The sequence below is a fragment of the Colletotrichum lupini genome, chromosome 7 (genome assembly GCF_023278565.1).
Source record: "Colletotrichum lupini chromosome 7, complete sequence".
NCBI classification, from domain to species: Eukaryota; Fungi; Ascomycota; class Sordariomycetes; order Glomerellales; family Glomerellaceae; genus Colletotrichum; species Colletotrichum lupini.
In genome coordinates this window covers 1,794,580-1,808,092 of record NC_064680.1, presented here as the reverse complement: position 1 = coordinate 1,808,092, position 13,513 = coordinate 1,794,580, and the positions used below count along the sequence as shown (strand labels likewise).

Sequence of the window (13,513 nt, the reverse complement as noted above, 5' to 3'; positions counted from 1 at the left end):
GGTTGTTCCTAAGTACGCTCTTGGCGATCTCGGCCGAGTTGCCATCCACAAGAAACGGTTGACAACTGGGGTCTGGTTAAGGTTATGAGTTGCGGTTAAATGCGAAAGAAAGACTTCGGGGGGGGAGTTGTCAACTAGTCTGATACTATAATTAATTAAACAAGAAGAAAGCTCACAGGTAACTTTTGCTGACTTTGATTGCGCCACGGTTGATCATGGCCTCTTGTAGGACCCCAGTCTATGCAGATCAATGGGGATACTGGGAATTTTGGGAAAAGTTGGTGTCCGCTTCTGGCTTTATCAATCTCTAGAGCCTAGTGTAGGGAGAGATAAGAATTTGCGTGGATAGTATATTTCGGGCTCGCGTGGGATGCGGCTTGGCGCGTAAAAGTATCGTGAATCATGTTGCTGGTGTTGAAGGGCTTGAAGCGGCCGCTCCATTTTGCGGCCCTGGGTTGACGGACGGACGGAGTTACGAGGCCAAGGAACTTGGTCAACGAAGTCATGCATCTTGGAGTCTTGGAAGGTTTGTGGTCCATCACGCCTGAAAGAGGTGGGAAGTTGATGCAAAGAGGAGAACTTGGTAAAGAGATGCTATAGTTGATGACTTGTATAAGATGGCTGACGATGCCCGGTTCCTGGAAGAACAGTCATCTCATAGACATCATCCTCACTTCTTCAGTTAATCTCGTTTCTATCAGGCATCTAACTTGATACATCTAAAATCCAACTTTTCCTCACAGCCAACATGAAGTTCAACGTCGTCAGCCTCATTTCCCTTGCAGCTTGGTATGAACATCCCCGCCTCTGGAAAGAATCTTTCCGCACAGCAGAATAATACAATGATATGAGCTAACGATGGAAAATAACCAGGGTGCCGCTCGCAGCAAGCCAGTTCTCCTGCCACTGCCAAATCCTCAACAATGGCAACGCAGTCATTGCCGCAATCAGACTCTGTGACGCCGTTGGCGGAACCATCTGCCATAACTCCGCCGGGAACTACAATGTCGTAAGTGAAGCCTGTCTGCCATCTTTCTCCCATGCACATTGCTCTTGCCATATCTGGCTGTTAGGAAAATGTAATGCTGACCACAGTCTACGATGGGCAGTGTAAGACGTCAAGCCAGTGGACCGAGCAGCAGTGCAGGGACACGTTCCAGGGCATTAACCAGCCGAACGAGAGGTTCAGGGCTGTTTGCACTGCTTACAACGGTGCCGGGTGCCCGGCCTGATTCCGTCGTGTCACGTACCTAGTCTCAGGTGATAGACGGATTAGGGGACGTTTGATCCTCTAGGGGGATTTCTTCGCGGATCGAGGGTTGTCATATGGATCAAGAGGAAGACAGTTCTAAACAATGATCAAGATATTTTGCTCATACGATGAGAAGAGTGAACGAGTGACGGTCTTACCGTATCTTGTATCCAAATCATATTGCTAGGTAGGCAACACGATAAGTGCTAGAGAGAGGAACAGCTTTGACTATGCCTTTGCTATCTATATAAACTTAAAGGAACGAGTAGAAAAGCTTATCCTACACTATTCCTCAGTAGTTTGACTAACCAGAACACCCCATATATACTCCTGAACATCTATGGATCAAGTCCCTTCAACTCGTCGAGGTGCCCACGTTGGCATACTCCCGGAACCTGTAGAAATTCCGACACCTCGCGTCCTCGCACCACGTCACGTTCTTGAACTCGATTTCGTCGACTAGATCGTGAGACGAAGGGTCCAAAGCCTGGTACCATTGCGAGTCGCAAGGCTCCAGAGCCTGGGTAGTAGACATGCGCCGCCGTATCGAGCGCCTGTGAGACAATATGACGCAGCCATCGTGTTTACTACAGCGCGAGAATTCAGTATGTATATATGCCGTGCCGTCTCCAGACCACCGATCCTCTCTGTGATAATCTGCCTCTGTGCGATTAGTACTCGTACTTGCAGTCAAGTCTCTGTCTCGAATCTTTTGGGGGAATCTTACGGGGACACTCGTTTGCAGATGGATTCCAGCTGAACGAGCCAGCGATGCCCTCCAGCTGGATTCCCTCTCTCTCGTTCCCGTCGACTATGCACATGCAACGAAATGGCTTGAAGCACGCCATAGCATCGATTTGAAGAGGGTCTTCCTCTGGAAACAATAGACAGGGCGACTGCCTCCGCTGCGTCTCTAGGCGTTGTCAGAGATCGCTGGCAAGTAACATTGATCCCGGTTGTGCTCTAAGCTTGTATGCGAGAATCTTTACATGGGCCCTCTTGTCGAGACCAATTTCACTGGCCCAGGAAGCGTAGCCATTCGTATGCTCGAATGTTGCCTTGACTTCACTGGGTGTCCCTGTCACAGCTGTGAGAGGTGACTTTCCAAGCCGCGCGCGGAGGCCGACTGGCTTTTTTTGAAGCTCTTAAGTAATCTGGATGGTTGCATGTAATGCTCGTGTCCGCATTGGTGGTCGAAGAAGTGTGCACGAACTCGTCCCAGTCAAATGTTCTGTGCTCACGGAGCCTGAGATGTCCCTCTCGACCGATGCAGATCCGTGTATCGGGCTCCTCTTGCCGTTGCTTTACTGAGAAGAGGGATGATGGATGGTCCCGACGGCAGCCTGAACAGTGTAACGGTGAAACTGCCGCTCTGTACTTCTGGCTAGAGTGGTCCCTGTTTTCTGCGCAAGATCTGCAGAAAGGACCCGATGTGTTGTTTGAGCGCAATATATCTCTTGCAGTTGGATTGCGAGATGTAGCTGAAATCAAAGGGCGCGTGTTGGCATCACCCAGCCGCCAAGATGAGTTCTTTGGGTTATCCGACACTCCAGTAAGGTTGCAAACGGCCTCTTCTTCATCTAAACCATTTACTGGATCCAGGAAACCCCCCTCATCGGTGGTGACGCTACCTATAAGGTGATCAGGGATAGGGTCGCCGTCATCTTCAATTGTCAGAGACTTACTGCCTTGGTGTGTATCATCATGTAAGTTCTCTTCGGCCTCTTCGATAACAACGGGGATATTTGTGGCTCGAAAGAGGCGTTTCAAGTGGCCTAGAACTAAACATAGGGGGCAGAGTAACCCAGGAGGCGCGTCGTTTGCCATCTTGGAAATTGGACGCAGCGTCGAAGCGGCAGATGTCTGCGTTAGTAGGCGGAGCAACTTACTTATAGATATCTGCGAACCAGAAAAGTTGTCCGGAAAGTCTTCCCGCATCAAAGCAGAAGGCGCAGCATAGATTTAGCTTTTCTACATCTGTGTAGGCAGACACTCAATGTGAAGAGGAAAATCAAAGTGTTTGAGTCGAAGTGATGAAGTTCAGGTATCCAGCTTTGAATCAGTTCTATGGCTGCCGCTCCCACTATTGCCCTTTGAAGCATGAGTCCATCGTCATGTATTCACGGTAGAATATGCCCATGAAGCCTCGTAACAAAGGCAAGGACTTATATAATAACGAAGCAGGCACTCGTGGTAGAGACACCATGAGTACTGAACCCCTCGGATTAGGAAAGCAGGATCAAAAAGTCGTCCGCCAGAAGGTGCAATACGTAACGAGAAGGAGGAGCACGGTGATATTGTCTCCTTCCAAGCTGGTAAAATTACACCTGACCCTCGACCACCGACTTCCTAACTTATCTCATCCTTCTCATCACCCCCATACCTTTTCAGAAAAAACACTACACACGAAGGATTAAGAAATCATCCGGTGCCCACACAGCCGCCTCCTTCGATTTTCAAAGCCCAACTCAACCTTTCCTTCACCGAGCATCCAAACATCGAGAAGAAAGAGATCCCAACTTACACAAAACCAACAACTTCTCCCCCCCTCCAAAGCCAACTACATACACCACACAATGGAACAAACCCAAGCACCCGAGACCAGAGAGACCAGACCTCGCCGCATCCGCCTTCACCACCCGTACGTCACATCACATCACATCACACTACGCCGCAGAAAAAAAAGAACATCTACAGACCCAATAAACAAGGAAGAAACAATAGCTAACCTTTGACTCACGAAACCCAAACAGTGGCCGCTTCAAAACCTTCACCCTAAGTCTCATGTGCGCCACCCTCGCCGTCTTCGGCGCCCTCGTCATGGTCGCACTCGCCCACACTCCCAAGGTGAACAACGAAGTCCAAGCCATCAACTCGACCATCACCACCGGCGGTGACTCTACTACAGCTGCTATCATCGCCGTCACCGCTGCCGCTGGCCATGTCCCTACTCCTGTGAAGAAGGTCCCCCACGAAGACGAGGAGAAGGGTCACGTCCTTCCCGAGGTCACCACCAAGGCTACCACCACGCTGTACGCCGATGACAACACCACGCTCATCTTTACTACCCACAGCTCCCAGGCCTCGGTCGTCGTTGAGGGTGATGCTACTTCCGTTTAGAATGTCTTTCGGCAACACCTGGCCAGCCATCCTTTCGACCGTGGTCACTTCCAGGGTATCGTACAGATTTGAAGGAGGTGGGCATGCAGGGAGGTCTTTCGGGTGAGGTGGTGATGCAGTGGGCTTCGTCATATCGTTTGTTTGCTCTGGGAGAGTTCGTAGCACGGCGGAGGATCGTACCGGTGCGGAGAGGACAATGAGTTTTGATCAATGAGATCACGGGAGGACAGGAATAAGGGGGAATGAGAGGCATTCTGGTCTTGTTGTTGCGCTCACTGTGGTGGACACTAGAACAAAGAGGCAACTTGCTGTTGTAAGGAAACCCAAGGGATACTAAGTTCCTGGCGATGCTTCGCGCTTCGTTTGAATGGATCCAACGGCAAGGATTCAGAGACGTCACTAGGTTCACAATGCCATCGAATACCAGAATCCTGAACGATATTTCTTCCTCTCAAGTGATTGCAACAAAAACTTTTGATTCTTCTTCTTCTCTGTTCCACTTCCAGCTATATCTCATGTTTCCTCAAAGTTTGAGTTACGTCGAGGATGCAACTACATCTGAACGCGGCATCTCCGCGCTACGCAAAGCTCAAGATGGAAAGAAAGGTATCCATCCACCTCTAATTTTCTTCCCCTGCGGGCTTCTCGTTCCAGGTCCAGATATAACTCTAATGCTTCTTTCATGTTGTCCATATGACCAGCATCTAGCCCTCGGCCTCGTAGGCGTGAGACTTGTGCTTGGGCTGGAACGTAAAGTTGGGGTGAGCGGGACCGAGGAACATCTCGCTGCAATACGAGTTAGCAAAATCATTCTTGAACACATGGCATTCACCCAGGCAGAAAAGTGCAAAGAAAATTCAACCAACACGTACCTAATCTTGATCCAATCCTTGTAGTTCTTACTAGCAAGCAGCGTCTCCAGGTCGTCGCGACCGCGGTACGCCGGCGGGCGATCGTTCAGATCGGGCGGCAGGTGCTCCAGCAGGCCGAGGGGCACGTAGCGGTGCGAGAAGCTGAGCCACTCGAGCAGGAAGCGGCGCGTGAAGCCGATGCCCAGCTCGTCGGTGCCCCAGGCCTCCATGCCGTAGCGGCAAAACTTCTCCACGTACGCCAGGCGCTCCGTCGCCGACTTGTCGAGGTACTGGCCCTTTTCAATCTCCTCAAAGAGCCAGGGCTTGACGAGGGCGCCGCGGCCAATCATGAGGGTGTCGACCTTGGCCTTTTCGACGTGCTCAAAGTACTCGACGTGGGAGTAGCAGTCGCCGTTGCCGAGGAAGAACATGCGGCCGTCCTTGGCGTTGGGGAGGGTGGACTCGTCCGCCTCGCGGGCCGTGTCGGTGATGTCGTCCTTTTGCTCGTTGTAGGCCTTGATCATGGCGGCGCACTCGGCAATGTAGCCCCAGTCGGCCTTCTTGGTGTACCGCTGCTCCCTGCTGCGGCCGTGGAGGGTGATGGCCGCGCAGCCGGGGGCGCCGAGCCGGTCGCGGTTCTCGCGGGAGCCAAAGGCGAGCTTGCCGAGGATGGTCGTCGCCGTCGGGCGGTTCTGCCTGACGCCGGTGCGGAGCTTGACGGTGATGGGGATCTCGCCGGACACGGTGTTCATGCCGCGGACCATGCGCTCCAGCTTGCCGTGGGCCTCGAGCAGCGCGGAGCCGCCGCCCGACTTGAAGACCATGTCGATGGGGCAGCCGCAGTTGAGGTCGATGAGGCGCAGGTGGGGCACGTAGCGGTTAAGAAGATCGGCCGACTTTACACAGTGCCATGCCTGGCTGCCGGAGATCTGGGCTCCAAACTTGAGATCGCGCGCGTTATCGTAGCCCTGGACGATGTTGCTGCCCGGGTTGACACGGGGCGGGCTGATCTCGGACTCGTGGGCCTTCATCAGCGCCCAGTCGTTCTTGACACCTTGAACCAAGGGCATACCCAGGGCCATCTCGGAGTAGGTGAGTTGCGCGCCAAGCTCGACGCAGAGGCGGCGGAAGGGCAGGTTGCCCTGGGTGGTCAGGGGCGCCAGGGCGGGCGTCTCCTTACCAAAGTACAGCTTGCGCTTCTCGGACGGCTTCAGGGGCGGGTCGACAAACTGCGCGCGAAGGTCCTCCTGGGTGCTAATCACTTGGTCTTTGCGGCGCTGGTGGAACGCATCGCCCAGCTTCGCCTCCTTGTTCATCCAGGAGATGTACTTATCGGTCTCCGTGAAGTCGATGCGCTTGCGGCTGAGGTCGATCTTCAGCTGGTTCTCGGTGTTGTTGTAGACGCCGGGACGGAGATCTTCGCGACCGGTCTCGGCGGGCGCTTCGCCGCTCGTCTTCGTGGCCTCCTTGGGCTCCTCGACGAGAACAAGCTCCTTGCGGCCGTCCTCGTGGTCAACCTCCTTCATGTGGCTCTTGACGAAGCGACACTTCCAGCCGGACGAGCAGACCCCGAACTGCTCGTAAACGGGGCACTTGCCCTCAAAGGTCTCGAGGTCCTCGCGGCGGCCCTCCCTGAGATACTTGCGCAGATCATGAAGCATGTTGCATCGCTCTCCAAACTTGCATTCGCGCGGGGAGAACTCGGGGGCGTAGGCGCGGGTGTTGCAGAGGCGGAGATTGTCGTCAAAGTGACCAAAGGTGCGCTCCTTGTTCTGGCCCTTTTCCCGCTTCTTCTTGTCGCGCTTGTCACGGCCGTCACGACTGTCACGGGCATCGCGGCTATCGCGAGCATCGCCCTGGTCACGACCCTCGGCAGCATCATCGTCGACGACCTCATCTTGCTCCTTCACTTGACCCTCCCTGTGAATGAGAAACCTATTTCACATGTCAATCTCGTGAGTCTGTAGAACATTCTGAGGGATACCCACTCGGCCTTGATTGGCGCCTGGCCCTTTCTCACGTCTCTGGCATCTTGCTTCGGCTTTGCAGACTCCCCCTCGTCCGGCTTTTCGACAGCAGGTGCCTCGCTCATCGGGACATCAGCCTTCTCACCGTTGCCAGTGGCAGGGACAGGCTCCACGCGCTTCGTAGCCTCATCGACAGCAACGCGTTCCTCAGCAGCCTGAGCCTCGGCAGGCTTCGCAACCTGCTCAGTCTGCTGCGGCGTGGAATCGTCCACCTTAAGACGCTTCGCTGCGCGTTGCTCAGACTCGTCGATCTGGGGCGCTTGGTTCTCCATTTTTGCCCCTCAAGTTTCTTTTCCTTGGGTGCTATACAGATGGAGAAGGCGTCGAATTGGCTCTTCCTGAAAGAGAAAGTCAGATAGAGGACGAGCCAAGAATGGGGCTGGGAAGGAGAAGGTGTGGGTCAGTTAAAGGTCAAGAAGTCCCTACTGAGGTTGTGAGAGAAAGAGAGAGTGAGAGAGAGGATGAAAATGGGCAGTAGAGGTAGATTTTTCTACCTACTTTTCCGCTTTCGACTTGAGCTGGAGAAGTCGTAACTAGCCACAGGAGGAGGCGGGAGGGTCAATTCAGTATGCGAGATTCGCTTCTGACTGATTCAAATCGCTCCGCTGAGCAATTGGCAATGGAGAATGTTCGTCTGTATTGCAGTTCGTCCTTCTCGAGGTTACGGCTTGAAGGGAAAAAGTTGATGTCACAGGCTGAGCTCAGAACGTTAAGTGGGGCAACCTCATGGAGGGGCACAATTCGCGCGATGCAAGCGCGGCACTCCGTTACACTCAGATGCCTTGCATTCAACGTCAGCTCGCCGCACGCTGTTCAGCTGAAGCTCATTTATTCATACTGCATACATCGATAGTTCGTTATATTATTGGAAGAAGATTGTCACGGCAAGAATTCATCAAGCAATCAGAGGACCAAGCATACAAAATCGAATCCTGGTTCCCACACCCTTACTACCTTACTGTATAACCATGATAGACCCCGCTAGTCGATGCCTTCATCGATGAACATTCGGAAATGGACTGGATGTACGCTGTATCTCTAGCTCGCGGTGCAACTGTCCGAAACAGGCTGGCAATCGAGAGCTCTCATCAACCATCATCCACCAGTTCCCAAGGGCCGCAACCGATGCATGCCCTCTCGTCCTATCGTATCGAGGAAACCCGCAAGATTCCCAGCTGCTTCCTGCTCTTGCCCGAGCCGTGTCTAGAGATCGAATAACGAACGGCCACCTGCTAGAGTTTGACCCTGCCAAGTATCCCAACCTGGCCATCACTCGACTCGGCTATTACGCCTTTCGCAGGCATCGTCCGTGTTATGACCGGTCCGAGTAGGCGCTCATGTCCTTCGGGGAATTCCACCTGCCGAGGGTATTGGTGATGCCGCCGGAACCGCATGCTTCGCCTATTGTGTTCTGATCTGAAATGTTCTGCCCGGTTGCCCGACTGATTGTAACTCATAATAATCCATCAATGAATGGAGATTCTCTGCTGTCCCACGTCTCCCCGGCGTACCTCCTCATCAAACGCTTCGCGGCTCGACATGTGCAGGCTGCACCAATGTTAGTGACTGCGTAGTCTTTGCGTTCCAAGTTTCTCTCATGTCTACTCACCGGACTGTTGAGCATGCTCTGTCTCTTGTTCCTGCCCTTCTTAATGTGGCTCTTCAGCGCACTCGAGTCTAGCGGCTTAAGCAGCTCGAAGCTGCAAAGCAATTCATTCGAAACGGACATGACCGCACCCCAGTTGTCGAACTCGCCACAATACTATGACCACATGTTAGCAGAGCTCGTCCAGAACAATTGGTAGAGACTTACGTTGGGGGCGCTGAAGACCGTTACAAGGACTCTATCGTTGAAGAATTCGTAGCCGTCCTCAACCACCATGTGCGCTCGACAAATCAAGTCAAAGTCGTGGGTCGCAAGGAAATCCAATATCACTCTTTTGCCGAAACAATAGCTCACGCCTCTCTCGTTGGCCTCCCAGTCTTGCTCCATGTCAGCCGGATCAGACCACAATAGGTCGTTCAGCAGGCCGTAGTCGGGAACATCGGTAGGTCGAGCAATGTTGCGAATGTCGTCCATGTGGCTGAGGGCGGGGGAGAGACCTCCGTGCACACAGAAAATTTTGCCAGCGACGATGGCAGCAATCGGGAGGGTGTTGAAGCAGTCAATGAAGGTCTTCCAGATCTTGACATTGCAGCGGCGCTTGCACTCGTCGTAAAAACCGTACACTCTCGTAACATTGGCGCACTCGTGGTTTCCTCTCAGCAAGAAGAAATTTTCGGGGAACTTGAGCTTGTAGCACAGAAGCAGCAGGATTGTCTCGAGAGACTGCTTGCCACGGTCGACGTAGTCGCCCAGGCAGAGGTAGTTGGATGAGGGCGGGAAGCCACACATCTCGAACATGCGAAGCAGGTCCGTGTATTGGCCGTGTACGTCACCAACAATCTTGACCGGGGCGTCAAGCTCCAGAAGAGCGGGTTGGGAGAGGAACACTTCGCGAGCCCGTTGGCAGATTGCGACAATTTCGGCGTTCTTCAAGCATACGCTCTTTGTGACCTTTCCAGCGTAGCCCGCGTCTAGAAGACGCTTGATGAAGTCGTCGAGGTCGATGTCCTTGATCTCGCTCATGGCAACACCTCCCTCATGTCTATCCCCCGAGTTTGTCGACGAGGTTTTGGCGACCGGGGTTGCAGCGCCATCTGCGTTCTTGGTGGCCAGGATGGACTTGCCCGGCTGCTGCATGTGAGTATTGAGACTGCCTCCGGCACAAGGGGGTTGGTCGGAGACGTGGTCGACCTCTCCTGATGCCTGCGCTGCGCTCACGTCGTGAACACCGCTCTTGATCGTGCTGGACTGGGTCGGGGATGGCGGCGGCTGAGAGTCATCGAGCGGGGATTCAATGTCAGTCGAGGGGGACGTCGGCGACGTGGCGGAGTCATTGCGGCTTCGGGGGACACCGGACTTTGCGCTTTTCCCCGACTTGACCGAAGCAGCGTCGGATTTTTCTTCGGTAGGGGAGGTGATGACTGAGTTCCTTGGGCTGTCCGTCTTGCTCGAGCCGGGGATCTTGGACCTCAGGGCCTTGAAGGAGCGGGAAGAGTCCTTGGTGTCGGATCTGCCAAAGGAAGGGTAGGACTTGAGAGGTTCAGCGGTGCCGTCGCCACCGGGGCCTTTGGTGGAAGCGTGGCCACCCTCCTTGGATGGCTGGTTTCCCATGATGTAGCTCTTATGCCGATGCAAAAGGGACAACGACGATTATTGATGTAGGTGTCGTATGTCGGGTTGTGCGCGTGGGCTGGCCTCGTCTTCGTCTGATGTATGGCTGGCCTACACGTCTCGCCGCAACAGCCCGAATCTGGCAGGGACTCGAGATGGGAAAATGTAATGTTGTGTCGCAGTAGGGGGTCCTAGGGAGGATGGAATAGAGGATCGAGGATGGACAGGAAGCGGATGCGGGAGGGAGAGCGGCGTCCACTTGAGTTGTCCGTTTTGGGCGCGTTAAGGCGATTGCCTTTGATCGATCGCTGGAGATGGGCAGGAGGAAGAAGAGGAGGAGGGTCGTATGTAAGCGAGGAAACGGGCGGCGAGTGACGTATACGTGGCTCGCGGGCGGCGGTTATGTCGGGTCAAAGAAACGACAAGAAGACTCGAATGAAGTCGGCAGGCGCGGATGGATTGGAGTTATGGAGGCATTTGTCGACGACTGCGTGGGAGGAGTTTTTGGTCAGCCTCGTTTAGATCGTGTGGGCTGGAGTCTGGAGATAAGGCGAAAGAATCCGAGGTGTTGTTGGTGAGTATGTACGGGAGGAGAAGGTACAAGGAGGGACGGATGAATGCAGGACGAGCGGGATTGCTTTACCTTAGGCGACAGGCATGGGGGCAGAGCGGGTGGGTATTAGAAATGGGCTCTGTACCTCGATGGATAGAGGGACTAAGAGGCACCTTCTGTGGAAAGGCTACAGATACCTGAGGTGTGCTAAAGGAGTCGCAGGCTCAATGGAATGCGGGGGGGCTATGACGGATGTAGCCAGCAAGTTATGTGTGTACCAAGCGGTGGTGGTAAAGTCGTAAAGTGGTAGTAGTAGTAGTAGTATTTTAGTAGTGGTAGTCTGCACGAGCAAGGTAGAACAGCAGTGGTGGGTGGTCGGTAAGGTTGAGTAATTAATTGGCAATGGAAGATAGAAAGAGGCGGAAGAACAGCAGTTGGCAGCGGCAACGATGGCGAGGGGGGTTCCTTTGTGTACGTGCAGCAGCGTGCGTGTGTTGTTGTTGCTCAGGAAAGACAGGTGGACAGATAAATTGGAGAACCTTGGAAGGATATCCGTACAGAGCAATTGGCAACTACTGGGTGGGCCAAGGTTGTTCGAGGCGCACGCAATGCACAAAGTTATCGGGACAGCAGCCGGTGTATTGTGCAAGAAGGGGTAAGTGGTCTGGTGTTCTGGGAAGATGGACTTGATGTACTTGTTTGTGTGTGGCGTGAAGGTGGTTTGAATGGTGAACTGAAGTGAGCCCGGTTAGGTGAGGTGGGTGGTGGTGAGAAAGTTAGTACCATCCATCAGACTCTACTCAAAAAGAGGACGAGTCCAGTCCAAGTCCAGTCCAGTCCCCGGTTCAACCGAGTTCCAGGAATTCCAGCCGTGTGCCTGGTCGCTCGTTGCCCCCAAGCACCAGTGGCACCCAAGAGTCCCAAGATCAAGGTCCCAAGTTCTTGGTTAGCGGCCGGGTGCTGTGGTGCTATGGTGCGCTGCCAAGGATCCAGAGATGGAGTTGGGTCACCCTTTTTTTTTTCTTCTTGTACTATTTTCCCTGTCGTTGGTGTCTGAAACCCACAGGCTAAACTGGGCTGGGCTGGCCTGACTTCCAGCTTGTCTGTGACACTCTGTGCTGCACAGCTCGTAAATATATCTGTTACCTTGCTCTGCCTTGTCACGCTTGTTCAGCTTCCCTCATGCTGCCCTGCTTTTGGGCAATGGAATTGATCTAGGGTAGACAAGGGAGGAGGACAAATGTGTGGGACATATTGGGCAATAGGTGTGGTCTGTTGGGTGCTTATCTCTGATAACCTTGATTGACCCTCACGAGAGATGGAAACCGGACCTTGGTTTGCCTTCTGCAGGCGGAATTGAGTTGAACAATCCAACATGGCCCAGCCAGATGAGCCAGACGATTTATGCTGGGATGAAAGTATCCGTAGCCACACACAAAGTGTAAAAGCGCTTGGGTAATTGATCCTTTTTTCGAGCTCCAACCCCTGTGTCGATGTTGCAGAGAAAAGGTTGAGACGAAGAAAAGAGAGAGTCCCGGCACGACACTTCATTAGGTACATGGCAAGAATACATTCAAGTTGGCAGACAGGTCAGTAAGCACACGTTCACGCAGAAGGGGTATTCCCAAGACTGGAGCCAAGTTTCATCCTACACTGCACAGAATGAAGAGGAGAAATCGCACCACATTTACACACATTGACTTTGTGCACGATGCAGTCACTCTATCGGCACCTAGGTATGCCTACCTTGTACAGAGTAGAACCCCTCATTGCTCTCTCTTTATTGCTGCTCGTTCTTCCCCATTCCAAGCTTGGCAGCCAGTCAGACCACAGTGCGTTGAGGCTCAGCGCAAGACAAGCCGAGTGGTCAGGCCCCAGAATTGGATCACCATCTATCCATGACCCATTTCAACATGCAAGCGCAGCGGTGACTGCTGCAGCTCGTCCTGCTCGCAAGAGGAGAAAAAGGGACAAGGTTTGGTGCCAATGAGACCATCACCCAAGGAGGAATAAGTTCTCCGCCAGCAGATAGCCCGGGGGCCTGGACCTCCTCCGCCGCACCACCACCACCACCACCATCATCATGGCACCAACAACGGCTTGTATTCTCTCCTACTGGACTGGAGGAATGAGGAGAAGCTACGGATACTTACCTCTTGTTTCTTGCCACCCATTCTCCCCCTCCCCTCTCCTCCACCATCCCGCTCCCGCTCGGTCAGATTTCGACCGCCTTTCCCCAGTGACGACACTTGAGTGGTTCCTGTCCAACGTGTCAACGTATCTTAGCAGGCCTTTTCTGCTACCAATTACTCCGTGTAAAACTACCCGCTTCTCTTGCGCTGCTTGTATCCGACGCGTGTTCAACTTCTGGTGTTGCATTATCGTCTTTGGAGCAAATGCTAGGTACTTCCCAGCAATACGTATGCGCGTTCGAGTTTGGGTGTGGCAGTCCGGCGGAGAGGGGAGGGAGGAAGGAACAAGACAAAGATGAGA

General features: G+C 53.5%; 7 protein-coding genes across 7 annotated transcripts; 3 read left to right on the top strand and 4 right to left on the bottom strand.

Annotated features, from left to right (window-relative positions):
* Positions 1-748: 748 nt before the first annotated feature.
* On the top strand, positions 749-1,232 carry CLUP02_13556 (uncharacterized protein; the record flags this gene model as incomplete). Its single annotated transcript, XM_049292494.1, has 3 exons — positions 749-789; positions 874-1,009; positions 1,110-1,232. 3 exons carry the CDS (start codon positions 749-751, stop codon positions 1,230-1,232), a joined length of 300 nt encoding a protein of 99 aa, XP_049149640.1.
* Positions 1,233-1,607: 375 nt separating this feature from the next.
* CLUP02_13555 (uncharacterized protein) lies at positions 1,608-3,079 on the bottom strand (the record flags this gene model as incomplete). Its single annotated transcript, XM_049292493.1, has 4 exons — positions 1,608-1,909; positions 1,980-2,157; positions 2,242-2,320; positions 2,466-3,079. The coding sequence occupies 4 exons, from the start codon at positions 3,077-3,079 to the stop codon at positions 1,608-1,610; spliced, it is 1,173 nt and encodes a 390-aa protein (XP_049149639.1).
* A 749-nt stretch (positions 3,080-3,828) lies between these two features.
* Positions 3,829-4,372, top strand: CLUP02_13554 (uncharacterized protein; the record flags this gene model as incomplete). The annotated part of the gene is made up of 2 exons (XM_049292492.1): positions 3,829-3,893; positions 4,006-4,372. The coding sequence occupies 2 exons, from the start codon at positions 3,829-3,831 to the stop codon at positions 4,370-4,372; spliced, it is 432 nt and encodes a 143-aa protein (XP_049149638.1).
* A 704-nt stretch (positions 4,373-5,076) lies between these two features.
* On the bottom strand, positions 5,077-7,522 carry CLUP02_13553 (dihydrouridine synthase; the record flags this gene model as incomplete). Its single annotated transcript, XM_049292491.1, has 3 exons — positions 5,077-5,158; positions 5,245-7,158; positions 7,212-7,522. 3 exons carry the CDS (start codon positions 7,520-7,522, stop codon positions 5,077-5,079), a joined length of 2,307 nt encoding a protein of 768 aa, XP_049149637.1.
* A 1,040-nt stretch (positions 7,523-8,562) lies between these two features.
* On the bottom strand, positions 8,563-10,467 carry CLUP02_13552 (calcineurin-like phosphoesterase; the record flags this gene model as incomplete). The annotated part of the gene is made up of 3 exons (XM_049292490.1): positions 8,563-8,676; positions 8,860-9,012; positions 9,064-10,467. The coding sequence occupies 3 exons, from the start codon at positions 10,465-10,467 to the stop codon at positions 8,563-8,565; spliced, it is 1,671 nt and encodes a 556-aa protein (XP_049149636.1).
* A 1,723-nt stretch (positions 10,468-12,190) lies between these two features.
* CLUP02_13551 (uncharacterized protein) lies at positions 12,191-12,580 on the bottom strand (the record flags this gene model as incomplete). The annotated part of the gene is made up of 1 exon (XM_049292489.1): positions 12,191-12,580. The coding sequence occupies one exon, from the start codon at positions 12,578-12,580 to the stop codon at positions 12,191-12,193; it is 390 nt and encodes a 129-aa protein (XP_049149635.1).
* Positions 12,581-12,731: 151 nt separating this feature from the next.
* On the top strand, positions 12,732-13,010 carry CLUP02_13550 (uncharacterized protein; the record flags this gene model as incomplete). The annotated part of the gene is made up of 1 exon (XM_049292488.1): positions 12,732-13,010. One exon carries the CDS (start codon positions 12,732-12,734, stop codon positions 13,008-13,010), a length of 279 nt encoding a protein of 92 aa, XP_049149634.1.
* Between the last annotated feature and the right edge of the window lie 503 nt (positions 13,011-13,513).